General features: G+C 36.7%; 1 protein-coding gene across 1 annotated transcript in view; it reads left to right on the plus strand.

Annotated features, from left to right (window-relative positions):
- The window catches only part of ERC2 (ELKS/RAB6-interacting/CAST family member 2), a 368,050-nt gene that overhangs the window by 146,824 nt on the left and 193,552 nt on the right, over positions 1-27,674 (plus strand). Inside the window, exon 7 of the mRNA XM_062585913.1 lies at positions 11,232-11,399. Within this exon, the coding sequence (XP_062441897.1) occupies positions 11,232-11,399 (168 nt within the window). The remainder of the gene's footprint in view (positions 1-11,231; positions 11,400-27,674) is intronic.

Below are 27,674 nucleotides of genomic sequence, written 5' to 3' on the forward strand. Positions count from 1 at the left end.
TTCCTGATAATGTCTGACTTATACCCAAGGGCCCTAGATATTAGATATTTACCCCTCTCTCTTAACCTCCTAGGGAGCAGTTGCTGTGCACTGATGGAGTTCCCAGTCATATAGGAATTGCAGAGCTTCTGACTGCTCTGGCAAGGGTTGCAGGTGGCATGCTGCTCCCTGCTGAGGGATCACAGAATCTAGATGATTTAGCAGAATTGCCTAGTAATCTTAAATACAAATGAACCGAGTAACTTTAAGATAGTACCTACTCATTTAAAACACTTGAGGCCAACTGTAAAAAAAATAAAAAAATAAAAAAAAAAGGTTAATCTCAAAAGCTCTAAATGTTATTTCTGTTCTAAATAGCAATAGAGTCAGAGAGAAGGGCTGCTGTTTCAGAGGAATTCTAGAAGGGCCAGGCAGCCAACAAAAAAGCCTGGAAGTAGCAATTGTTTTAGGGTGAAAACAAGAGGTTTGTCCTAGAGTGTGTGCCTTGAAACCCAGAGCTAGTGAGAAAATTGCCCCGTGTGACAGGACAAGAGGCAATGGGCAGAAATTGAACCACAGGAAGTTCCGCCTGAACGTGAGGGGGAATTTCTTCACTGTGAGAGTGACGGAGCACTGGACCAGGTTGCCCAGAGAGGTTGTGGAGTCTCCTTCTCTGGAGATATTCAAGGCTCGCCTGGACGCAACCCTGTCTCCCATGCTCTAGGTGACCCTGCTTGAGCAGGGAGGTTGGACTAGATGATCTCCAGAGGTCCCTCCAACCTTACTGATTCTGTGATTCTATGATTCTAAAGTTCTGCAGTCTAGGAGGGCACAAAGACCAAAGGTTCGGACTAAGGACAAGCGATGGAGCTAACCGGAGTTGTACCACTTTACTTGCTGGTACTCAAACAATACAGATGTCAATGCTGTTGAGAGTTTCCTGTTATACTAGGGGAGAGAGGACTTCATTCTTGGCTTTTATCAAAAGCTCAATTCCTCCAGGGACGGGGTGCAGAGAAATAGGTTATAGCATGAGCTCTGGAAAAATGGGGTCAGGAGAAATGGAGAAACTGAAAGGACATACTTGTAATAAAACACTGAATTATATTTAAAGTAAACAGTATTTGTTTACTTATAGGTCAGTGTTTTATCTTCTCCTCTGTTGGTTGTGTTCTTATAAATAAATGCATAATATTGCCCAAGCTGTCTTATGTCACTGTGTTTACCAGCTGGCTATAGATAAGTCGGGAGATAAGTCAGGCTGAATCCAGCTGGACCTGCTGATGCAGGAATGCAGGATAAACAAGCAGGAGCCATAAACTAGCCTTCAGATCTCAGAACAGGGTGAATCACGAGATTCTTCACTGGAGACACGTGTGCAATCGAGAGAGAAGTCAAGGGCACAGCTCATCCCTTCAGTCGTAGCACACTCCTATCTCAGCTGCAGAGAGATTTACCTTCAGGCAGCTTCTGTGTTTGAATGTTGGTAATCACTGACTCCAAATATTAAGAAAAAATAAAACAGAAAAAAACAATTTATGTAAGAATTGACTTTTCCCTGTTTGTAGCATATATAAAGCCAATGGATGTTTACTAACGTTGTTATATTATTTTGGAGTTATACACAATTTCTTCTTGAAGCAATTAAGTGTATTGGTATGACTTTAAAAAAGAACATTGTGACACTTTAGCTCAGTTTCTATTAATCTGTTTAAGAATAATAAAATTTGAATGTTATTGAAGACATATTTCGAAACCTTAAAGCTACCAAGATTGATAGTTTTGAAAATTGGTTTTAAGTATTTTGAATTTTTAACTGTCATTATGTTGCTAAATAACATTGACTCTGGAATGACTTACATCCTTCTGCAGTAATTCAAAAATATTATGACAGCTATAGTTTTATAGTGAGCATAAAAATCAGTGAGGTAAGTTCAATGAGGTAAGGTTAGTGTTGGAAGTTTTATTAACAAAAAGTTTTAAGTATTAACACATGAGTTACAATTCCCATGTGTTTTCCAAAATTTGCTGGAACTGTTCCGAATATTCTGAACTTTGGACTCGTCATTTTAAACTACCTAATTTTAATGGTAGGAGCAGGCAAAGATAAAAGTTTGAACAAAACAGCTGTTAGGCGGTTGGCTGCGTTGGTCGGCCACACGTGGTCACAATTCTTTGTGGCGTATGACGTTCCACAAAGCATCGGTTTCAAACTGCCTGAGGGAGCCTTTTTTATGTTGGCTGCCATCTCCATTTCAGCTAAAACCTTTTCTAGTATAGTTTGGCCACTCAGAGTGACCACTTTTCTGTTTTAAAGGAGAGTGTCATCTGGATTAGTGAAGGAAAGAATGAAAGGGGCAACGAGACTGAGCAGAGCAGGTGGCTAGGCTGGCTTCTGAGAGGGAGGCTGGGAGCTGTGGATAACACCTCGAAGTGCTGCCTTTCAAAAATAAGTAGAGTACATGCATTCGATCTGTTATCTTGTCAAGGGATTCTCCCTTCCTTGCATGAAAGGATTGAAAGAGTTCGTGATAATGATTCTTTGAGGGAAATGTTACATTCTTTTTTCCTTAATGTGAACAGCCAACATTGGTGTTTATAAACCACTTTCTGATCTTGCTCGGTCTCTATTCTGATTGTCTAAGATGTATGTATCTGCTTTACAGGTCTTCACTTCTGCCAGTTTCTAAACATTTAAGTAGTAAAAAGACAACAAAATAGATTATCCTTTCAAGTACACAAAGCCTGTTAACTGTTGGCTCTATAATAACATAATTTTCTGAATTAAAATTCTAACTAGAGAAATCATAATATCCAAAATACAGGAGTGAGAAGGTTGTTGTTAAAGCAATGGTTGAAAGTGGAGTGTTTTGAAAAAAAAATGTTTATCACATCAAACTTAAAAATGCGAGACCAGTATGATGAGGGTATAGTGTTCGTTTTATTGTTATGTCTTAGAACAATATTTTTTGATAGTTCTGAAATGGAAAGTACAGTTCAGACATTTAAAAAATAGGACATTTTTGTACTGGTACCTCAAGTCTCATATTTGCAAAAACACGCCTATGAAGATAGCCTCTCTGTGCTCAGCTCTTGTGTACGCGAAATCGCAATGATGGTTCTTTTTACATGATTTAAACCAGTTTTCATAATGAAAACGGAGTAACTTATATTTCCCAGGCTGATATGGATATGTGAAGACAGGCAGTATGATCTCAAAGAGATCTTTATGCTCTGCTCTACTCTTTATGCTGTACTCCTTACGTGTTGCTCTGTACTTATTCTTTTTTAACTGAAGTAATTCTCTTGAAAGGTTTCTACATGATGCACTAAAGTAACAGGTAGTATTTCAGAAAAATGTAAAAAATCCTATGGAGCCAGTAAGTGATCATCAGGAAAGGAAAGGATGATGATAAGAATGGGCAGACGAGCAGCTCATGGATATATGATGGCAAATGCTGGCTGCAGTGTCTGCTGGACCAGAGGTGGGATTAGGAGGGAGACTGGCAATGGGTTAGTGTTTGCCTGCTGTATTGCCCCACGTGCTGGTGCCAGCATGTAGCGCCTGACTAGTAAAGTCCAAATTGCTCCAGACTGCCTTCCCCCACCAAACCTTTGCTTTAGCAAATCTATATATATATTTTCTTTTTTGTGGTAAAATAAATAATTCTTAACAGTGAAATACAGTTGTGCTTCTTCATGTTTTACTTCCTCAAAGAGTTCTATAACATTAAAAATGCTTTCATAAATGATATATGTAGCACGGCATGTAAGTTAAACAGTTAACAGTAAGGGACTTCAAGAAATAAACGTCGCAACTGAAGCTGATTGTGAGTGGTGAATGATGACATGAAGAATAATAAAATTTGACTTTGAATTTGGCAATTTTTGCTGCTTACATGAACTTCCCTTTCTTTATAAAGTATAGCCCAATTCTGAAGTTTTACAAAGTGTTGTATATTTCCAGAGCAAGTGACAGAGTTTATTATATTAAATAGTTGAAATAAGTAGTTGCTAAGGAAAAATCAGACAAAATTAAAAAGCAATTTACTTGGACAGTGGTCTTTGAAATGTTTTATATGTTAGATATCAGATCTACTTTTGCTTTATTTTTGTGGAAAATGTTGGTGTTCTTTAGATTGCCAAGTTTTACTAGTACATGTACTGCCAAAACTTGGGAAAGGTAAGAACTCTTAAAATTACGGAGTGTTGAGTGAAAAGGCAAAGAGAGAAGGTTTTTGTGCACCAGCAATCCTTATCCTTTCATATATTGATGCTGTAAAATGGTCCACATTTTATTTCCTTTCAGGTTATGTTTAAAATGCAGTAGACGTAAAAGGAACAGTGACAAAATGGCAGACATTCCTCATAGTGTACTGACATGCTGCATTTAGAATACTTTGTTGTTTCGTTATTTTGGGGATATGTGATTTCACTGCACCATTTTCAGGGAAGATAATTTATAATATTGGCAAACCTGCCCTGGCTGTACACAAAGTAGCTTATTTTGCTCCTTGTCTTCCACATTGAGGAGCTGCCTTAACAGCTTTATGGTTTTACACCATCTGGAGGTTCAGATTTGACCTATGATACGATGTCATCCGTGCTCAGCACCAAGGAGACTGTGTATAGTAGAAGGTTCTGTGTAGCTCAGGCTGAGGTAGTTTTGCTTCACATTATGAGAAATGTAAAAGTCTTGGTTCATGATTACTGGAGGCAGAAATAAGAATGTAGAGAAGGGGAAAATGACTGGCATAACCAGTGCTCTTGTAAACCTCCACGTTGCTTTCCCATGAATAGAAAATAAATCCGTTTGCCTAAGACCACACACAGCGTGAGTTGCCTATCCAGTCTCCCAAGCTGGCGTTCACTCAGGGCTCTGTCTTTCTGTGAGACCTCACATAGAGCACTGATTTCAGAATGGCCCCTTGCTGTGTACGTTGCTTTGGGGGATGATATGCCTATTTTATCTAAATGTCTAGGCTTCATTGTGTAGGCGATCTTTTTGAGTTTAAGCACTCTGCTATATCAGTCTCAAGAAATCTGACCAGTGGTTGAGGACACGCAAGAAAAAGGAGATCTGTCTGGCAGGTTCTTTTTTTTTCTTTCTTCCAAACACCGATGTCAGGACATGATCTTTAATTTAAGCTCCACATAAAATAGCTTCTATGAAGGAAGAATGGAGATGGTTATGGTCCTTGTACTTGCAAGGAGAAAAGCGTGACACAGATTGAAAGTCATACTATCTGTTCTCATTTTTCTGATTTTATAGGTTTTAATTTAAGCTCTCACATGTACTTGGCTTTGATAATACATGATATAAAAAGCAAAATGTTTCTGCACAAAGAGGGGGGAAAAAGGGAGAATGCTAAAAGGGAAAAATAGGAGAACATCGAATAGGATGCTGTTTTAATAAAAAGTAGAAAAATGCATGGTTTTCAAAGGATTATTTTGAATCTCTGTGCTCCAGACTAAGGCATGGGAAATTGTAGGAATTTTTACAGCCTAGATGTCTTCACAAATTCAAAATGTAGGCTGCTGCTATCAGCTGATATTTTAACTCCCTTTTTTGTAATGCTGCTAGGCTTTGTCAGTAACCCAGCTCACTAGCCTCTCATCACATTGGAGAAAGATTTCTGTTTCACTAGTTTAGGAAGTGATGAATTTCCTCCCAACCCAAACTCCAGCTGGAGCAGCAGATCAAGTGCTTGCTGACCTATGACTCATTGAGAAAGGGCTGGGAAATAAAATTTAGCCTCCTAAGGTTAACACTGGATTTGCTGTGGCTTGGAAGAGATCTTACAAACTGTTGTGGAAGCATCAGTCTCAGACAGCAAATGTGGGGCATAAGCCCCCTTTTGACCTCTTTGGGTTAAACAAGGGAGACCTGTTTTGCTCTGTAGCAGCCAGAGCCTGCTCTCATCTTCCAGAGAGAGAGGAGAGGTGGTAGGAAACATGGGGACTGGAACGAGGGACCTGTTGCCTAAGAGCATGGGTGGCCATGCTGTATTCCTTCCTTCCCACCACTTGCACTATCCCTGCCTGCAGCGGTGCTGCTGTGCTAGAGATTCTTTGGCCAATGCAATCCTTTTAGAGCAGTTTTGTGGTGCAGCTCGGGTAGTGATTCAATCATACTTTTAAGCTTTTGTTTGAAGTTATCAAGGCTAGAAATTCTTAAAGAAAACTATGTCCTATAGTAACATCAGTCTCTTGGAAGCTGGAGTTCTAGGAACAAATTATATCACTTATATCTAAATATTTTCAGATCTTAGCCTGTGTCCAGCTTTCTTCAGACGAATGCAATTCTGCCTTAAAGGCATGTAATATCATTATTCAGTGTAAAAAATATATCATGGACATGAAAGAATTGATCTAAGGTGATCTAAGATCACAGGAATGTGTCTGGAGTAAGCTATTTATGCCTTTTAACAAGAAAACAATCCCTTTCTGCTTTTAGATTCAGTCTGGACAATAATTCTGGAAGACTAGATGTCTGATACTCGGTGGCACAGCGGAAGTCATAAGCCTTGTGCTAATCTAAAGTTTTTTATGTGTCTGGTCTGACAGCTAACCAGTAAAAAGAAAGTCAGGTTATGGGTCTGCTGTGGAGCAGGGTTTTACAATGTTCTAAGTGTTTTTCTTCTCTCCATGAAAGAAAGCTACCATGCATGTCTCTTGTCCTTCTTGGTGGAATTTGCAGGTATGCATTTAGGCAGTAGAGGTGAATGTGTAAGTCACTTTGCATTCCTCATTGTTTTTCTTCTGTGGATTTGTAGCCCACTTTTGGGAAATATTTTTTATTACTGAGTAGGAGAGCTGACTAGTGGTGGAAGGAGATGCTTCTGAGTCCAGTCACGTGGTGCTCTTTAACTGCTGTGTGAGGGCAGGACTGGGGCTGAGAAACTAGTGTGGACTGGGCTCTGCTCCTCTTCCCCGCATAGACATTTTCACTCACAGACGTGGACTTCAGAGCCACTTCCTCTTCCTCTTCCTCTTACCTCTCCCTGTTTTCCTTGCACGTTTTAATGCTAAAAATCCCCATCCCTAATTTGAATTTAGTAGGCAGTGATGACGAGAGGTATGGAAAGAAATATGTGAGGAAGAGTGAGAATAGTCTGCTCAGCCATTAGGGTGAGGAACGGATGGATAGAAAAGAAAATATTATTGACTCAAACTGCTACTTAGACAGGTTCAGACAAACAGAACTGTGTCTAGCAACTGTGTAGGCTACTGTGTTTTTCCAGTCACTAGGGAACAATATCATTGCATTGGTTGTCAGGGGGTTCTAAGCACCATCAGCAGTTTTTAACTTCAACTGTAAAACTTCTAGTTAGTGGCCTCTGGAAGATTGCACTTCATGCCTTAATGATGAACACCACTTCTGGAGTTCCTGCTGCAGTGTTAGGTTCAGCTTCTCAGTTGTTTTTGGCCCAATAGAGCTTTTTGTGATTTGACTTAAGGGATTGCCTAAGGACATGCAGCAAATAAGTAAATAAGTACAAAGAAGATCTGTTGATGAGTTTCAGATGAGAGTCTTGTTGTTTATTAAAAGGGCTCTGAAGTTCTTCTGCTTCTACCATTTTTTCAAAGGTTAAAAAATCATTGAATTTTTCAGTGCACACTACATACCAGCTGCAAGACTCTCTTACTTTAATATTGTAAAAATCTTAAAAATCAATCCAATAGAATGTAAATCTTCTTTCCAGTGTATAGAAAAGCTGTTAGCCATTTTAAGAGCAGGAAGAACATGCATTTTGAGATTCAATAGATCATCTAAATTGGTCCCAAACCAAGTTTTAAAATGGTATTGCAAAGACTTGTGCTGTTAATAAATTTAGAATCACAAAACTCAGAATATAAATAAAAATAAATCAGATCCTGCTGATTGTTTTGTGCTTTAATGATATTCTGATTAACTAGAAAAAAATAGATTGCTTAATACACATGGTCTTTTCTGTCTACTCCAACTGCACTGCTTAAAAATGCTAAACTAACACTCATGTCCTTTCAGTTACTTCTTTCTAGCTTTTTTTTTATGAATGAGCTTTGTGAATTTTCAGATAATGTCAACTTTAAACCATACTTCTTCATTTTCTGTCATTTTTATGTTTGAAATTTGAATTAGTAAATCTAAAATTTCTCATTTGCCTGGCTTCCTGCAACTAACTCCCAGCTAGATGGAGAATTATTTTAGATTGCCACATCATAGATTTCCAGTCTTAGCCTGGTCTTCTCAATGGCGTATCTGCAGCCAAAACAAGCCTGTGTGAATCCACTTAAAGTGAACACCTCCTGGTTTCAGAGCAGTGTGAGGAATACCTCAGTATCAGACAAATGTTCTCTGTTCAAGGAGACCTGTCTTTGGGAAAACAAATGGTTGTGGGGTTTTTAATCATAGTTCTCTACCTTATATGTTGTGATAATGTCATTCTAAGGGCTGATTACTTTGCTGAATTTCTCCATGCTCATGCTGACTTTGTATGCGTTCTCTGCTACATTGTGCCTTTCTTTTTCTGGGTGGAAAGTGCAACCATGGCAATAGATGTGTAATAGTATTTTTAGTATCTCCTCACCTGAACTGTAAGTTATGATTTGTTAACCAGCCTTCTAGAAAACTGAAGTATTTCACTAAGAATAAACTCTTGCAGGCTTGACTTTGGGTTCTTGAGGAGGTGCAAAGAATGCAGAATTGGATCCACAAATCTTAGCACTAACAGTGGCTTGAATTTGTTCTCTTATGATGCTTAAAAGTGCAAATTTCTGAAGAAGAGCTCTTGAAAGGACTTGTATGAGGGAATCAAATTGCAAGTGCCACTAAATTGTGCTCTTTTTTTTCAAGATTATAACATTTTTCTATTGATTATTTTATTTAGAAATTTGTTTTCAATAATATATGGCTTACATTTAAAAAAAATCTCTTTTAGTACTTAAAAGCTTCTTAAAAGATGAAATCTGTTTTATGCCCCGAATATTCCCACTTGTGTTCTAAGCTCTGTTGCTGGTGTGCTGCTCAGTGATTCATTTGTAACTGCATTTTTGAATGGTATGTGCATGCAGGGATGATCTAGTTGAAGTGCTCTTAGAAGTGACCTATACATGGAAGGTGCAATTCTTGTAGTACTGATAAAGATTTAAACATAGTGTTCTTGTTATTTTGTTGAATAGGGATCTCTGCTTTTCTTTGCAACAAAGGTGGTAGTAGTAGTAGAGTTTAGGTGATAGCTTAACCCTTTCTTTGGCATTTACCTATTGATTTTTTTTTTTTTTACCATAGCAGCATATTTTAAGTTAGATATAAATTGATACATAATTTAAACTAGAGAAAGATATATACCAATTCAGTTTAATTTCTGAGTTTTTTTTACAGTTCTGTTTTTTCTGTGCAACTTAGCACACTCTTCCATAAATGTTTCTCTTGCTCTCTTTGTGAAATATATAACTTTTTTTTGCAAAACGTAAAAGTCAGCGTATATTATATGCATCATCTGTTGGACTCCTACATTCTACAGTTAGTCTAAGTTTGAATCTTTTGATTTTTAAACTATTACAGTGTTGATTCCTACTTATCCCGTTATTCTCTACTATATAAGAGGCAGCAGCTTTAAAGCTTACAAGATTTCATTTTTCAGCTGTACTTTCTCTTACAATTTTGTCTTAAAGTTTCACTTCCACTTCACCATCACATCATTATAAGAGCACTTAAGTATCTGCTTTACTGGGATGGAATTCCATTATTATATTTTAATTTAAGGAAGCTGTGAAAAAAATCTGTGAATACCTTTTAGAAACTGCTAACAGGAGCAATAGTATGTTAGAAGTTCTTAAAGGTTGTCTCAGTGTGCGTCTTAACGTTGACTGCTTCCTCTTCTCTTCAGTGTTGAGTAGGATAACATCTTTTCCATTCAGACTCATTTATTGCCCCACATGGAGAGGTAGTACTCAAACAGATACTTAAGATTTGCAGTTGTGTGGTAGGATTGTTAAAGCGACTTGAAAAATTTACACTTTGTTGTCCTTCTCTATTTCCTTCCCCTTTGTGACATCTGTTGTGTTTCTTCCTGGAATCGTGTATATTTGTCTACTGCTGTGGCCCTCTCTGTCTTTTTGTATTGTCCTTACTTTCCTGTTCCTTGATCACACTCTTCAAAGAACCAGTTCCTGCTTCTCCATTTCCTGGAACAGGTACCCCGTCCTGTAGATTTTGCCGCCTCTTGCTGTTTTGTTCCTTGTTTCACCAAATGTTTTTCTCTTTTCTGTTGATGCTGTTTTTGCCACTGTCCACGAGGGTGTCTGGTGCTTTTTCCCCCATTTGCTTATTTGCAATGTAGAAGAGTCAGCTGTTTTTCCTCTTTACTTCCAAACTTTTACAAGTACCCAAGCATTTAATTACAATTAGCAGTAGAGCTAGAAACAGTTGCATACAAATAGTAACCAGCATCAAGTGACCTGTAGATTTTCTCCAGACCAGCATCAAGTATTCTCCCGATAATAATTTGAGAACTGTTGAAAATGTGTTAAGGGAACAATAAAAATGCATTATTGAGCATTTATATAGCAAGAAGGGAGAAAATAAAGTACATATACTTTCTGGATGCTTAGAATACTTGCTCAATGTCTGTTTTGGGTTTTTTTTTTTTTTTTTTTTTTTTGAGGGAATTTTGTAGGGTTTATTTTCTAAAGGCAAAAGGCAGCTATGTAATGCATAATAATTTGGTTAGGTGTTTCTTTACTAAGAATGGTGGAGAAGATGCTTCTGCCTAGAAAAACTTGGAAATGTGCCTTATATATCTTACAAGAATTTGTGCTTTCTATAGAAAGTATAAGGTGGCCCACCCATTCATTAACACACTTACAGGATATGTTTTGGATAAAAGTGAAGACCCTTATCATTTCCCTATTTGTATATATATTTAGAGGATATAGAGTATTGTTTTGACAAAGCGTATATTTAGTACATCAAGATGATTTTGGTTTAATCATTTATGTATATGTCAATTAGGGCTGTTTTAGTGTTGTATTTCAATTTTTGACTGTTCTCTTTCTATTAATGCTTTAGGGTTAAAAGTTCTTTCATTTTTTACTTTTTAAAAAGGGAAAGAATCTCTTTGAGCAGAGAAGAAGCTTGGAAAATATATCTACAGAAGAAATAAAAAAATTTCTTAAGTGACAAAAATCAGGGAGTTAGAGGAAATAACTAAAATGTGCTATTCATCCTTACTAAAAGCAAAATACGTTTGTTTTATTTACTCTAGGTTGATGCCTTGAGGTTACGATTGGAAGAAAAAGAAACCTTTCTCAATAAAAAAACAAAACAACTTCAAGACCTCACAGAAGAGAAAGGAACACTGGCTGGAGAGATTCGAGATATGAAAGATATGTTGGAAGTAAAAGAAAGAAAAATTAATGTCCTTCAGAAAAAGGTAAAACCACTGATGAAAGGCTATGTTGTAAAACTTCTGAGGCACATATAAAGAGAATATATTTATTTCTTAGAATGTATTACTTTTAAAATATTTTAAAAAATGCAGTCAGTCTATAGTAGTCAAGGTGGTGGCTTTTTTATTTTTGTTTTAAACTCTGAGCCTCTTAAGGACATTGTGGGGAGGACCTAAATTAAATCAATTTTCTAATTTCCCTATGCAAAATAATCTAATGGCCTAAGAATGCAGGCTCTCTCCAAACGGCCGTCTTAGCCTTATTTCTAGATTTTCATGAATTTAGCTAACCCTATTTTCTCTATTGGAGAAGCTGTATTTAATCAATCATTACAGTTTCCACTTGGGGACTCGGTGGGGAAACCTTTCCTAGAACGGTAGCTCTGTGTGGGTTCTGCACGGAGTTCACTGTACAGTGTTCACTTACCACATCTTTCTCCGTACACTCAGGAAAGTATTTTTGCTAGTAGGTATGTATTGCGTGTGTTGTGTGTTTCACTCCGTATTGTATATAGATGTACTTGTGAACATGCAGAGAAAGGAGAAAAAGGTCATGGAATCAAATATATTTTACTACTTCTCTCTTTCATTCCTCACAGAATCTTTGTTTTGGCTGAGCTGTAGGGAACATGGCTCTTTTCTGAACATAGGCATACTGTTCATTCAGTTATATGTATTTCAGAAATATGTTGGAATATGTATAGTAGTTGTTCTCAGTGCTATCCTATTCTTCTTGCAGTATTTTTGAACGGTTATTTTTCAAGGATTCTCAAATAATCTGATAGCAGATACTGTTCTAAGAATAAAATTCTCTGATGCACCTCTTTTATTTCCATCATAACATAACTTTCCTACAGCAACTATATATGAGAATACATTTTGTTGCAAAAAATGCATTTAATTGCAATAATGTTATCTTTTATGAGAATCTCATTATGCTTTTATCCTTCTTGCCTTTTTGCTAGGTTGCATGTCCCTCTTGCATTTCTCTAGTTGTTGGTTGTCATTTCCATCTAGTCTTTCAGCCACTTTTTCCTCCACCAGTGTTTTCACTTTGGTTCATGGCAGCTAGACATTTCTGTGCTGAGCATTTAGAAATTGATTTGTCCCCATCATGCACATAAATGTGCCAGTTTCAGGGAGTGGAAAGCAATATGGATTGTTTTTGAATGACGCGGAAGAGCTGAAATGGTTTGTTGGTCCCTCTAGTGGACTGTCCTTTCTTTACAGACATTTTTTTAGGTCATTGCAACAGTTGTTATATACTCTCTTGAAAACTCTTTTTAAAGGAGTTTGGTTTAAAAATATTTGCTCTTTGTCTTCTTTCTAAGTTCTCCCTAGACATTAGATTCTTATAGACTGTAATATTATAATGCTTGTCTCCATTTTTTCTGTACAGGACCAAATTTTATATTGTAATATTTTTATTTACTTTTGATATGAAGATATGTGAATAGCCACTTATTTTAGTACCTTCATTTGTTGATGCAAGAGGGATGGCTGCATCTTTCTTCACACAGCATGAAGTACTTCACTCAGCCTAGAACAGTATTTGTTGCGATGGTTGCGTTCAGGTAATTGAAGAAGGAAGAATTTGAATATAATGCTTAAAATTATCTCTGTCAGTAACACACTGAAATGGAATAGGAAGGAATGTGTAACTTAGGAAAATACAATGTGTAATTCCATATTCTTTTTCTTTTATACATTGCTATTATCTGCCATGTTTAAAAATACGAAAGTGTATTTCTGAAAAAACAGAAAAGCTTTTTTTCAAAGTTGGAATTGTTTCTTCTTTCTGGGCAGTTGTTTTGCTTGGAGGATAGAAGTGGTTCTGCTGGGGTTCCCTAGCAAAGATGTGGAGGCAACAAAAGAGGTGTGGTGGGCCTTACAGGATGCCATAGGAACACGCATAAGGCAGCATATTGCAGAAAAAGGTAATGGGCTAGATGATGAGCTAATAATACATTTTCCTTTTATGCGGTGGTTTTGAGGTAGTATTTGACAAAATTTAGAAAAGCACCACACTGTTCAACCTAATTGGCAGGCCTACAGGAGGCCTGTACTGGAACAGCATGTGTTTAGAGGATTTGGATCAACCTAGATTGGCAAGGAGTAATAATAAACTTATGTCAACGTCAGTGGTGCAATATTACTTAATATTTCTTTCTTTTAGAATCTTTGGCACCACTGCTTCATTTCAGTGCCAGTAAAGTTGGGTATGCTGTTTTAATAGCCTTGTTTAACCTGGCATAGCTAGTCTTACACCTCATATCTGTCATTTCAGCATCCAGAGGGGCAGACCTCAGAAATCTTTATGTATTTCTTACCAGAATATGCATGCTCTTTGAATGCAGCTGAAGTGTAGATTGGGAGGCAGAAGTGCTGAGTTGGATAATAGTTCTTCCGTGTCCCTTTTTGCTCCTAACTTCCTCTTTCATACATTGGCTATACTTGGTGAGTTTTGTTCATTGGGAATCTGCAGATATTTTAAAACCAATTATATATTCTGAAGTATGAGTCTTTTGTGTTGGAAATAGTAGCTATTTAGACAAAAACAGAGTTGAGTAGGTACTGCTGGATTATATTAGGACAACAGCTTGTGGAAATTCTTTTGTGGGGATTATAACAAAAGAACACCATGTAAAAGGGGTAATACAATATTCTAGTTTCACTTGCAACACAACTTTTCATGTAAAATGCTACAGTTTCCATCTTTAATAGTTTAAGCTTTGTGATTGATGAAGTGCTGCATGACTAAGGGCCCTAACCTACCAGCTAATTAACGTTTGTAGGAAATGTCATAAAGTCTTAGCTCTAATGTAATAATTGGAATGTGTACTTGGACTGGCTGGACTGTGCACACTAGATGATATTGTCCAGCTTACATTAAATTAAAATGTGCTTTACTGTTAATTGTGTGTATTACTATTATTTGTTTTCTAAAAATAGTGAATTCATATATTGTCAGATAAAGAGTACACTGTAAAAATGAGTATTATCTTGTATTTAGAAATTTGCATCAGTATTATCACTTGACACAGGTATTCTGACTGAGAACACCACCACTGAAACTTATGAATCCAGAAGAATCTAGGAAGAGCTAAGAGATAATTTTGTTTCTTTTGATCTGAACATATAGAAAGTGCAAGCACATTGCTGATAGAATATGCATTTGATTTTTCATGATTTAATCATTTGGAAGCACCTTTTCATAATCACGATAGGCCAATGCAATTGTTAAAGAACAAGAGAAACCTCTGTAAAGTACCTGATCCTGATAGCATGGCAATGGACATAATTGTTATCTTTGCCAAATTTTATCAGACTGTAAACAGACTATTATGAGAACAGTACTAAATCAGAATTTAATTTTATTACTGGAGCGAGTCAACAGATGCTGAATTTCTTAGCTCTTCCACAGAACAGAGCAATGTTCTGACTGCAGATTGCAAGTGTTGCTAAAACACTGGGGAGTCACTCTTGTATTATGTACGTGTTTTGATGACATTTGCAAAGCTGCTATGATGAGTATTGAATGATATATAATATTAAGAAATGTTTTTTCTAACAGTATATGCCCACTTTAAGGATACAGTTTTCAATGTGTTGGCTGTATTGAGTGTCACTACTTGCTTATGGGTGCAGCTTTGCCACATCAGATAATGTTAATTAGACAAGACAGTCTGAAAGTGAGATAAAACTAAATACAGGCACATTTTCATCCAGGATAGTATTATTGACTCCAATACTGTTAAAATTATCTGTTCTGTTTTCATTTGTAGGCACTAGTAACGAGCAGCATGAGTCAGATTTCTAAGTTTTTAAAGCTTTTTTTGCCAGCAATAAGGTGCTGGGAGCACAGCAAGGGACCCTGAACAGCTTTTTTGTTACAGCTTTAACTTTTACATGATAGTAAATTGTTACATAGTCAATATTTTAGTTTACGTAACCAGCTAGCTCTATCCACAATTCTTAGTTCTACCAACTGCCGTGCTACAGTATGAGATAGTTCCATGCTAGCCTTATATGGTCCATTCATTAGTTAATTTGCACCTTTTCTGGTGTTACCTTTGGAGAACTTTTTGTACTTCTGGTTGGATTAAACTGTCTTCTTTGCAGATCTTCAACTTTATACAAAAAACAGGTCTAAGGCGAGGTCAGATAAGGTGTTCTGTTTGCAGGGCGCTGTGATCTTGCATGTTCTTTCTCTGCAAAACTAGAGTACAGTGGAAATTTTATTAACAGTACATTATCATAAAAATGGATCCCCAGTGACTCTGTAATAAAGTACAATCTTGGGATGCTTAAACTTTGCCCGTGGTACAAACTGGGATCCGCTGAATAAACACAGGTAAAACCCAAGCCTAATCAGTGCATATGTTTAGATGCTGTTAGCCTGTTCATTGAATCACTGATACTGCCAGTAAAATCAGAAGCAGTGATCATTTTCACTTTCCTTTTAACTTTTTTATTTCCTATTCTTTTCTTCATACGTTACATTTCTAAGTTCTTGTAGAACTACGAAAAAGCACTCTAAAAATGTGATTTAGTATAGATTAATTTAGTGAGGCCAACTTAGTGTTCATCCAGTCTAAAATGATATCTATTATCATAGAATCATAGAATCAGTAAGGTTGGAGGGACCTCTGGAGATCATCTAGTCCAACCTCCCTGCTCAGCACAGTCACCTAGAGCATGTTAGACAGGGTTGTGTCCAGGCGGGCCTTGAAGATCTCCAGAGAAGGAGACTCCACAACCTCTCTGGGCAACCTGGTCCAGTGCTCCGTCACTCTCTCAGTGAAGAAATTCCCCCTCACGTTCAGGCGGAACTTCCTGTGGTTCAGTTTCTGCCCATTGCCTCTTGTCCTGTCACATGGGACAACTGAAAAGAGTTTGTCCCCATCCCCTTGACACCCTCCCTTCAGGTACTTGTACACATTGATAAGATCCCCCCTCAGTCTGCTCTTCCCCAGGCTGAAGAGGCCCAGCTCTTGCAGCCGTTCCTCGTAGGGCAGGTGCTCCAGCCCTCTGATCATCTTCATAGCCCTACACTGGACTCTCTCCAGTAGCTCCATGTGTCTCTTGTACTGGGGAGCCCAGAACTGGACACAGTACTCGAGATGAGGCCTCCCCAGGGCTGAGTAGAGGGGACAGGATCACCTCCCTTGACCTGCTGGCAGCAGTCTTCCCAGTGCAGCCCAGGATACCATTGGCCTTCCTGGCCACAAGGGCACCTTGCTGGCTCATGGTCAACTTTTCCTCCACCAGCACTCCCAGGTCCTTCTCTGACCTATTGTGGGTATTAGATAAATCCTTGGACCTTGAAATCCACAATCATTGAAATCAGCTAAAATCATTGAAAAGTATGTGATTAAAGCTAGTATATTTTCCGGTTAATTTTCTACTGACTGAAGCTAGAAGCCAACTTTTTGTTTTGTGCTTTGGAGAGATACTGTACTATATATTTATGCTACTATACTTCATAGCACATTAGTGTAATATTATTACTACATACATTATTAATACACAGTTAATTTTTAAATTGTGGTTTTATATACAAAAGAAGGCAATCAAATCTGAAATAGATATAAAATATGATTAAATACAATATATAAAAAGGCTACATTTGTGGGAACCAATAAAGGTGTTTATGTAGAATGAAATTATTTAGAATTTTAAAGATAAATCTTTAAACATAAATAATGGAAGTTATTTCAGATTGAGTTATGCTAGCTAGTTTTGACAGAGGGTTCTTCAAACATAGCTCATATGAAGCGTGTTTAATAGTTCGAGACTTAAATTATATGTAGCATACAGAAGTGCTTGTAATAATAGTATGTCACTTGCAAAGGAGGACTGAAATTAATGAGATACTTACAGAAGTATAGCACACCAGTGCTATTGGACGGGAAAGACATTGCCATTGGGCTCTGAAATGCCAATAGTAATTAACAAAGTTATCTTTAAATAAGACCCTAAGTTTATTCATGTTGAGAAAGCAGTCCACTCACATGCTGGGAATATTATGCTGAGTGAAGAGAGTATTATTTTCTTTTCAATAGTTGGAGGAAGTTTCTTTGGAAATGTGAAATTATTCTATGTATAGAATGATTGGGCTGCAAAAGACTAAGAGATGTCATACTTGGAAGGTGCAGAACAACACAGAGGAAGTATTTAGGGAAATGGGTGCCTATTTATACATGCTAAAGAGAACAAGGGAGAATTAGAATTGCTTAAGAGAAAAATAGATTCATCTGCGAAATAGCCTGCAAAGAAATGTAATAGAAGCTCACTGACTAAAATTTTAAATGACAAGAGAGAGTGTTAAAAATATACCTGAGAAGCGTTTTACATTAGAGAGAGATCCTGCTGTTTTCCTGTGTGTTCAGACTGTGTACCATATGCTGAGGGTGAATCCTACTTCAACTAAAATCAGAGAGTTTTGTTCTTGGTTTTCACCTTATACTCCAAAAAACCCCACCAATCCCCAACTTCTCCTCAGATGCTGAAATAAGTGCAACTTCTAGAAATGCCTGCTAAATGAAATTTATAACAAAACCTCCAAAGGTTCTTAAAGCTCATAAGATCTCCAGCAAAAAGACTGAGATGAATAGCTACATAAATGCTATTTACTTTCCTCTTAGAACACTAATGGGATGATTGTACTTAAAGAGGAAAAAATGTATATACTTAGCAGTGATTTGTAAATAAATGCAGATTTTTTCCTAATTTTCTGATAATTTCTCAAGCTAAATTAATGATTGGGTTACTTTTATAGAAATGTTAGCTGACAAATTCCAGCTATAATATCTTTAGGTATTTATCTGGGTGACTATTAATGTTATATCCAATGGAAAATTGAAAAATCAGCGACAAATACCATATGTTTGTTATGAAAAGAATGAAATAATGCATTTTAAATGCTGCAGGTTTTTCTGGTGCTTGCAAATTGGTCTGGAACATGCTCTGTGCTGGAATTGCTGTGGTGGGGACCCATGTGTAGTTAGTGTTAAACATGCAAGGTATAGCATTTGGTATGGCAAGGACCCATGTCTGACTAACGTAAGTGACTTAGTGAATTTAAGTGACTGCCTAGCTCATAGGCTGGCAGATATTGGGCAGTACTAACATGTAACATTTTATGGCAATTAAAAAAATTATAGGAAGCTGTAAGTAAATCCCATTTACAAACAAGTTGCGTTTCTTTTGAGACTTTACTGAATTTAGTGTTTGAATTCTCCTGAGAAGTGCAATTGACATTTGCTCCTAATGGATGATGTCTTCATTGGTTTTGCAGTATTCTATATCTTTGTGAGTAAAAAGCACTGAGTACCAGGGCTGTCTCCTGAACTGTTTGTAGGAATTAAATGGAAATATTCATTTTCCATTTGTTTCCAGAAGTAAAATAAGCTTTAAGCATAAAACTTAAGCATTCATTGGTTTACAACATTTTTATTTGCACTTGTTTTTAAGAAACATGGCCTATTTCTGAGTGTATCTAGATTTCTAAAATAAATTTGATTTGTAGGGAAGTGGTGTGTGTGTGTGTGTGTGTGTATATATATGTATTTAGATAAAGAAAACCCTAATATTTTCCTTTTTTTGTGTTATATAATTAGCACTATTTGAGAATACAAAGATAATCCTACCAACAACCATTCTGGCTCTTCTCTAATGAGACATATTCACATTCAAATAATAATTTGTTAGAATTTTCAGCTGCTGACCTGGAGAGCAGTCCCAGTACGGTTATGGAGCAAGCTTCTGGTTGGACCTTGTTTTCTGTAATACCCTTACCATACTCATTTTAATCCTTTTCCCCAGAGAGAAAACAAAGCAGTTTTATCATTGCTCTACTTCGGACAAGTTAGCTATTTCGGATCAGTCTTTTTCCTCGCTACTTGTCACTTAATGTAAAACACCTTGCTTATGATGGTACTGTCACCACCTATTTGTGTTGCTGCCATTACTGTTGTAGTTACAGGGTGAACTGTGCAACAGGCCTGTCGAGTGCTCGAGTAGACCCTTGGGATGATAGAGACAAGTCGTCTTCTTTCCATCCCGAGCGTGTATTCATCTGATTCACTGCTTTTGGAGCAGCATCTTTAAGTAGCAGCCCAACTGCTTCCTGACCATCTCAATGTGGCAGATTCACCTGATTTTGTACCTGCAAACCATTTACCTCAGAATCTGTGACAACCTGTATAAGTGACACAAAACCAAATTCTTCAAGAAGTAGCATTATTTGTTCTTTCACTCCAAAGTACATAGGCTGTGGAACAAAGGTTTGCAGAAAACCAAAGGCTTGTATATCTCACAGTTTAATCTTTTTCTGGCAAGTACTTTCAAGCTCCCATCACTCCAATTAACTGATCTGTGGGTTGGGCAAGCAGAGGAGGTGACTTCTTAGCTTTATGACCAAGATGGACATTGGAGAGTCATACGAAAGTGTTGCAGGCTGCCCCTCTAAAACATCAGTCTTCTGTGTTTGTTTTGTAACTGAGTATAGGAAGGATTCACTGCCAGACTCCAAAATTTAGACCTACTGGATTAGATTATCATTTTTTGCATATTCTATAGTCAAATAAATACATGTATATTAAAAGCATAGCTCTAGCTCCATATTTTCTAAAATGACAAACTGGGAATGTGTTGCCAAGCGATAATTTAACTAAAGCAACAGTTGGTTTAACATAGAGTTTTTTACACAGTGTAGCTTTGGTTATACCAATATTGGAAGGGATGTTTATTCAATATTTTTTTCTTTGGAGGTACGTAAGTTGTCACCTTCAATATAATCCTTTGTGAAGTCTGGGAGCTGTGCATCCCATCAGGCTGTTGTATTTTTAAGTGTTACATATATTGCTTGATACTACATGTGCAAAGGAAGCAACTGTTGATTCCACTTTTTTGGGCAGATTTTTATTAATACTGGAAGTATCTCAAAGCTGTAACTGCTTCTGCTCAGATAAATTGAGGATCTTGTTTACACAACTGAGTAAACAAAAGATTTGAATATTATTTATTTGTTTACCTTTGAACCCGTGCATCACTCATCCTAGGCTTTGATTTATAAAAACTAAATCTCAGATAGAACTTGACTTTTACTGATATTGCTTATATGCAAAGTATTATATGTTTTGAATCTAAATAGTCAGCAAGTGTATAGTGTATATAGTTCTGTATAGTGTGATGTGTGAGATATTTAGCAATATGTTGAATATTCACTGTGAGAGTGACAGAGCACTGGCACAGGTTGCCCAGAGAGGTTGTGGAGTCTCTGGAGCTATTCAAGGCCCACCTGGACACAACCCTGTCTAACATGCTCTAGGTGACTGTGCTGAGCAGGGAGGTTGGACTAGATGATCTCCAGAGGTCCCTTCCAACCTTACTGATTCTATGATTCTCTTGCTAATGTGATTAGCCATCCTGACCACAATAAATGAAAAGGTTGGTCCTACTATACCAGTTCACCTCCTTGTTAGGACAGGCAGCGATAGCTGATCTGTAACTTCATCTAATGTTTGCCCAAGTTTGCTGTATCTGGAAATGAACACAGACATTTTCTAATAAAAATTATATTCATGTATTAGCAGTTGGTATTACCAGTTTCGCACTATATTAAATTTCTACTGTGCTATTGCCATAGGATTAAACACCTTAATTTCTGCATTATTACAGCTCCTTGATGTTGGCAGCCGTGCTTTCCCACTGATAGTCCATTGCTGTCAGTCATCTTGAGCAATCTGTGACTAGAGTCCCCGTTACCTTACTGTATTGGACATGCTGTCACTTTTGGAAAAGCATCATCCTTGACTTTTGAATGAAACTCTTACTGGCTTTGTGGAAGTATGAAGTTCCAAATCTTAAGAATATACAATGTAGATAAGTTTAGTGGTTAAGGTATATGGGAATTATCATCTTCTTCCTGCCTTCATATTATTACCAGCTATAGTCAGAGCTAGTAGTGCCAATTTGGTCAGATTGCTTTGATGATTTTATTGTTGCCAAGTAGCATATATTTCTTGGTGGTAGAATCAGCAGTGATGTGTTTGAGTAGAATAAACTCAGTTTCAGAATGGAATCTGAGTCTAAATCACTTCCTTCTAGTACACCTGAATTTTTAATTTCTGACACCTAACTAGACACAGTGCTAACATCAAAGTAAAATAAAAGGAATGGGGTAAAGCGGTCCTTGGAAAGTCAGGTGAAAAGTGGCATGACATTGCTTAATCTTTAAATACGAAGAATTATTGGGCCTTATTTCCCACTCACTTGGAAGTAAATCTGCAGTAAATCCACTAAAAGTAATTATGCTAGTGAGAACTCCTATGTATCTGGGAGAAAAATCAGACCAACTATATTTATTGCTTAAGAGATGCCTCAATTTTATAGCAGAAATCTGCTTTCATGTCCCCAAGTAGACTCAGAAGTCCTCTATTGCTTTGCATTTAGCCACGTTGAAGTGACTGTACACCGAGAAAACTTATATACATTACTCCCTGTAATGCCTGTTGCTGGTCTTGAGTGAGGGGGTGAAAAGTTGCTAAGGCACTGCGTGAATTTTTAAACTATTCACCTTAAAACAGCTGCCTATTGATAGACAGGACTGAGAGTGTATAAATGCATATTTTCAACTGGAGTGGAATACCTACTGTGAGCTATCCTGAAATCTTCATCTATGATTAAGTCTGGATTTTTGTTGTGGCTGTCATAGGAGCCATAAATATCTTCATTTGAATGTTTATTTTAAAAAATCCATAGCTTTTGAGAGTTTGGGATTTCTTGTGTGTCATGAGGTAGTTATGAAAGTAAGCAGCTGAACAAATGTGGAGAACTTCAAAGTGTAAAATCTAGACTGCATAGGAAGGTAACAGAAAGCAGAAGTTTGATAGTTTAGTTGCAAAAGAGATTATCCCTGTGAATTATCTCTGGGAGCTACGGTTTCATAAACTATTAGATTTATTAGATGTGAGCTCTCCCACAACAATTCACATGTTCAGCAGTTCTCACTGTTAGCACTTGTTAATAGTAATTTTCATGTATTCTTTCTATGAAAAATAGTATAATTCTGCCTGTTTCTTGAAATGTGTAAATCGCAACACCTTCCATGAGTCCTAGGGCTGCAAATCGCTCCAAGGTTGGGGAAAAGGAAGAAAAGACACCTCATACCTTGCTGCAGCCTGGAAAACAGAATGAACCAATTCAAATAATCATCCTTGTGAGCAGCCTCCTCCTGGGAAGTAAGGAGCATTTCTTCTTCTTTGGGCACATTTCCCAGTGTTTGATACTGACAAATCTATCTTCTTACTGAGACCTGTGCTACCATTCATACTGCAGGATGTGTTTCTCAGGGCTAAATTCGCTTTTTGTTTATTTTTGGAGGGGAAGGATAGGCAGTCTTGCAATCACTGGCTATCACTTTGCCTTAAGTGTTCTGCTGCAACACTAGTCAAAAAAACAAACACAGAGGTAGAATAGGAAGAAAGGATTTCTTGCTTGCTTTTGGTGAAGCTTCAATATACCTGATTAACATTTGTAAACTTCCTGTTTTTTTTCCTGCTAGTGCTAAAATAAAAATATTCCAAGTCCAGAAATACAAAATAAACTGTGAATATAATTAGTTGTCTTTTTATTAGTTCCAGAATAACCTCTTCACTGTGTCAGGCAATTTGCTGGCCGTTATTGTTATTCAAAAAGTCCAGATTGTTACTGTTATCTGTCATATTCTCAATGGGAGACACTGCAAGCGGAAATACTAGCAGAGTATTGCAGTGTCCTTGTTAAGAAACATAGGTTGTGCAGGGTTTGTAGAAGAATTTTACAGTTAAAGATAGGCATGTGTTCTTGAGGAGTAAGCCTGACTAAAAATTAAGTTCTGTAATAATTTTAATGCTGACAAAACTACAGAAATAAATTGATCAAGCTAATAAAATATATTTTAATATATCCATGATCTCTATTAGACTTCAATGTGTTGTTAACTGCTAATTCCTAACCCATCAATCTTCTAAAGATTTTATCTAGCCTTTTAAACCTGAGCTCTGAGAGAGTGCACATTTTGGGTAACTATGGAAAATAGCAACATGAGCGTGCAGCTAGTAGGGCTTACCGCCACCGGAGAGCTGGTGGGCCAGGGCTTAACATTGCTGGGAGCTGCAGCGGTCACTTGTTCTATCTGAGAGTTGCTGAAGCTTCTCAATTTTGTAAGTAATTCAGAAAGATAAAGTTGTAACTTTCTGCATAAAATGTGAAGAAATGTACATCAAAGATAAGTATCAGAAGTGCTTTATCAGTTTTGGTACAATATGGGGTCAGTGTCACTGAACTGGCAACAGCACATGACCTCCAAAGACACCTTCAGGATATTACAATGAATTGCCCTGTATTTGCTAGGGGGTGATGTGTTCTTAATGGGTCTTTGCATCCCTTTGCTTTTACAATAAATAAAAACAAAATGAAGAAAGCTGAATAAATACGAATGGCTGCATAGGTTAATAAATCCCAGAAGGATATTGACATCAATGAGCCTAGGGAAAAAATGTGTTGGAAGAAAGCATCTCTGTGTCATAGATTTCCTACCTGATCATTTTCATTTAATGTGTATGTTGATATTAAAATGAGGCTAAGTTATATGTACAAACTTGCTGTCTTGTAGGAGGAGATGCATGATAAAGCAAATTAGTGAAACATTAAAAAAAGTAGAAAGTGTTTTCATATTGAAAGCAAACCATCTTAAACACAGAACTATTTCAGATTATTTCTACTTCCTATTCAGACATTTATATTAAGGCATAGCCATGTCGCCATTGCTGCTATAGAAAAGCTAAACTGTTAAGCAGATGTTGATTAAAGACATCCAAGTTGCTGTACTTAACATTTCAGTTTAAGTTTAGTGGTGCTTTGATAGTTTATACATAGTGAGTCTGTCTGGCCTGCAGTAACTAATGGTGCAACTCAATATGGTCATTGTCTTTTGTGCTGCTATAGTGCAAATATTAAATTACATCTAATAGTAAGGAGAATCTTGGGTCTCTGATGAACAACATTTGGAACACTTCAACTCCTAATTTCATTTTGATATAAACCTAAGTACATTGACCATATGTTAATTTAGAATGATTAGGGAAAGACATCTTTAAAAGAAGAGGGCAGGGAACAGTGTTGTATTATCCTTTTGCAGGGCTTTTCTCTCACGTGAAGTGATTACATAGCCCTTTACATATGGGTATAGATTCCCTGTCTAACCAGCGAAAAAGTAACTTTCAGATAAGAAAGTTATTATTTCTCATGAATTCCCATCTCACTGTTTAAGTTCTGCTCTTTTTTTTTCGCTACTTTTTCCCGCTGGCTTAAACTCATATAAAACTGGTTCTATCTGAAATTGGATTCTTTGTTAGAAGCTTTTGAATACAATTTCTAGGGACAGAAAGCTCTTCTAGTACAAAACAACATAGCAATATTGAATGCATATTGTCACCTTTCATTTACAGCACCTAGGGGGGCAGAACTTCAGATGTTTTTACTTTCAATGTGAAGTTTTCCATTATTATAGATCTTTTTTCTATTTAAAATTATTTCCCCTTTTTACTGCTTCCCTTCTCCCTCTTTGCCTGTCTGTCCTTTATTCCTTACTCTGAGAGTAAGGAAGTCTGAATTTTAAATATTTCTTTGGTTGATCTCTACTTTGAAGTATTATTATTTAGAACATTTTATAAGAAAACCGGGAAATAAGGACATTGGAAATCTCTGAAATAGTTTCTAAGGCTGTCGAGGGGAAGATATATAATTAAGGATTAAAGAAGATGGACCAGCTTTAAACCATTGCGCTTGCACCTTCAGGTGTGAAACATCTGTGATTTATAAGTTCTGTACAATCAATTTGCGAGTTAGCAGTACACTCACTTGAAATTCTCTGAATTAAACTAAGAAATAAGGCAATTATCTTTCTGTATTTTAACGTTATTATTACAAATATGATATGAGAGATATATAATTGACATCAAAATGTAATTTATGGCCAGAGACTTCTAACTAAATTACTTTTAATATGCTACAGTAAGTATATGCTAGATGATTGCTATACTTACAATTGTATATGGTCAGAGTTACACTGGCCTGTAGAACAGTGCAACATTCAAATGTGTATTTATTTCACTTATGTTGAAGTTCTTGTATCTTTTGGAAATTTCCTTTAGAATTGTAACTCTACCAGTTGCTTAAATGAGAGATATATTGAGCTTCAGAATTCAAGTCTTACAGGATATGTTAAATATCTTTTTAAACTTTCCAGGAAAGGAAATAAAGGGATGCTTTTGTTTCACTCAGGCTGTCAATTTAAAAGATAATCCCAAACCATCAATAGAAATATATGGTGAAAGTATTACATATGTATATAAATTAAAAAAGTAGATGCTAGGAAAGAAAAACTAGGAGATTACTAAATTATGTTAGAGTTTAAATCTACTGTGGATTCTTTAGCTGGATTGTCCACGTGGACGTATATGATAACTCAGTGGAGCAGTAACTTTATAGGTTATAAATATTTTACTTTAAGCCATTGTTTTGGAGTAAGTATGGCAGGAATGAACATAAAGGAACAAGAATAAAACTAAAAAACCCTTCAGGCCATATATAAATTTCCCAGTGTTGAAAGTTGATTGAAAAAGTATGAAAAACAATAAAGAAGCAGGTAGTGAAGACAAGGGAGACTTATCTGAAGAAAGAAGAAGGCAGATTTTATATTGGATATAGCTTCCTTCAATATTTTAATTTAGAAAATATTCTTCAGTGTTTCAATTAAAAATATTTTTCAATGCAGATGAAAAATAGATGATAACTAGCCTGAAAAAGTGATTTAAACAGTGCTAATGCTAGGATAGCTGAAGATGCAATAAATATCAAAGTAGAGGAGTATTTGCAATGGGATTTGGTAGCAAAGACTCGCAGCACAGTCTGCAGAAATACTGGATGGCAGAACACAGGGTGATAATCTCTCTCCAGATGGCCTTGGTGTCAGCACACCTGAAAAATCATCATTGATTTGAGACATCTCATTGCCAGAACAATGATGTAAATGGGAAGAAGTTAGAGAATAGGAATAGTTAAAACTGATGGTGAAAGGTATCAGGCTAAAACTAATAGAGCTGAGGGTTTTTTCCAACATATGAAAGTTATAAATATCATAAAAGAGGAGGAATAATTTTGGACAGTGTAAAACACACAAAATGAGTAGCATGAAATCAAGTTGACAAGGAGATCTGTTAAATGATTTGGTAGCCTTCAAATGGGAAAGGAAATTCAGTTGCCATAGTTTTTAAAGGTTAGGTAATGCAGAATTGTGGGTCACAGTCCTGGAAAGGATCTCTAGGTATCATAGTCCATTCCTCTGCCTAAAAGTTGTATTCAAAGGTGAGTGAAAGTATTACTACTTCTCTGGGGAATGAGTCTATGTTTGCAGTGTAATCCAGATAGTCTTTCTGTCTCCCTACTCCACAATTTAACCTCTTCAACTTCACTTTGAAATGAAGTGCTGTTTGTCAGATTCCTGCCTGTTATTCAGGAGAACTCTAGATAATCCCTCTGTTCTGGATATCTGTCTGTGTGTGTGTTTTTTTTTTTTTTTTGTTTTTGTTTTTGTTTTTTTTCTCCCTGGTCTTACTCGTTTCCCTGAATATATGTATATATATAAAAAATCATAAATCAGGATAAATTATGGTAAGTTGCTCCTATTGGTCATTTTTTTCTAAACTCTTTTTAAACTTTTGCTGATGGAGATTCCAGTATTTTTTCACTGCTTCAGTTCCACAGATGAAAGCTTCACAGGTATTTATCATGACTATGGAAAGGGGTGCGTTGTTCTAACTTTAGTAACAAGTCTCTGTTTAAAATCAGGTAGTATGTTTCTTAACTCCATTCTCGTGATACTTTAGAAAACAAAACCTAAGCCTGCTTTCAGAATAGGTGGGTCATTTATTTTAAAACTTACGTTATTGTTATTTTTCTATGTATTACATACATGTGTATTTATAAATAATACACATCTGGTTTTTTTTGGTAGTACTTCCTATTCATGAGTTCCAACATATTGATTTCCCTGTGTTCACTCATTGCTCTGGAAGACTTCCCATACTACTGCGTAGCTGGCTCTTTGTTTCTCTCTGCAGCTCCTGAGGTGCCTATTACCCTATTTCCTTTGCAACTTCCTTTTTCAGTATTCCCTGTTGCCCAAAATTTGTCTATATAACTTATCTTTGT

The sequence above is a fragment of the Rhea pennata genome, chromosome 12 (genome assembly GCF_028389875.1).
Source record: "Rhea pennata isolate bPtePen1 chromosome 12, bPtePen1.pri, whole genome shotgun sequence".
Classification (NCBI taxonomy): domain Eukaryota; kingdom Metazoa; phylum Chordata; class Aves; order Rheiformes; family Rheidae; genus Rhea; species Rhea pennata.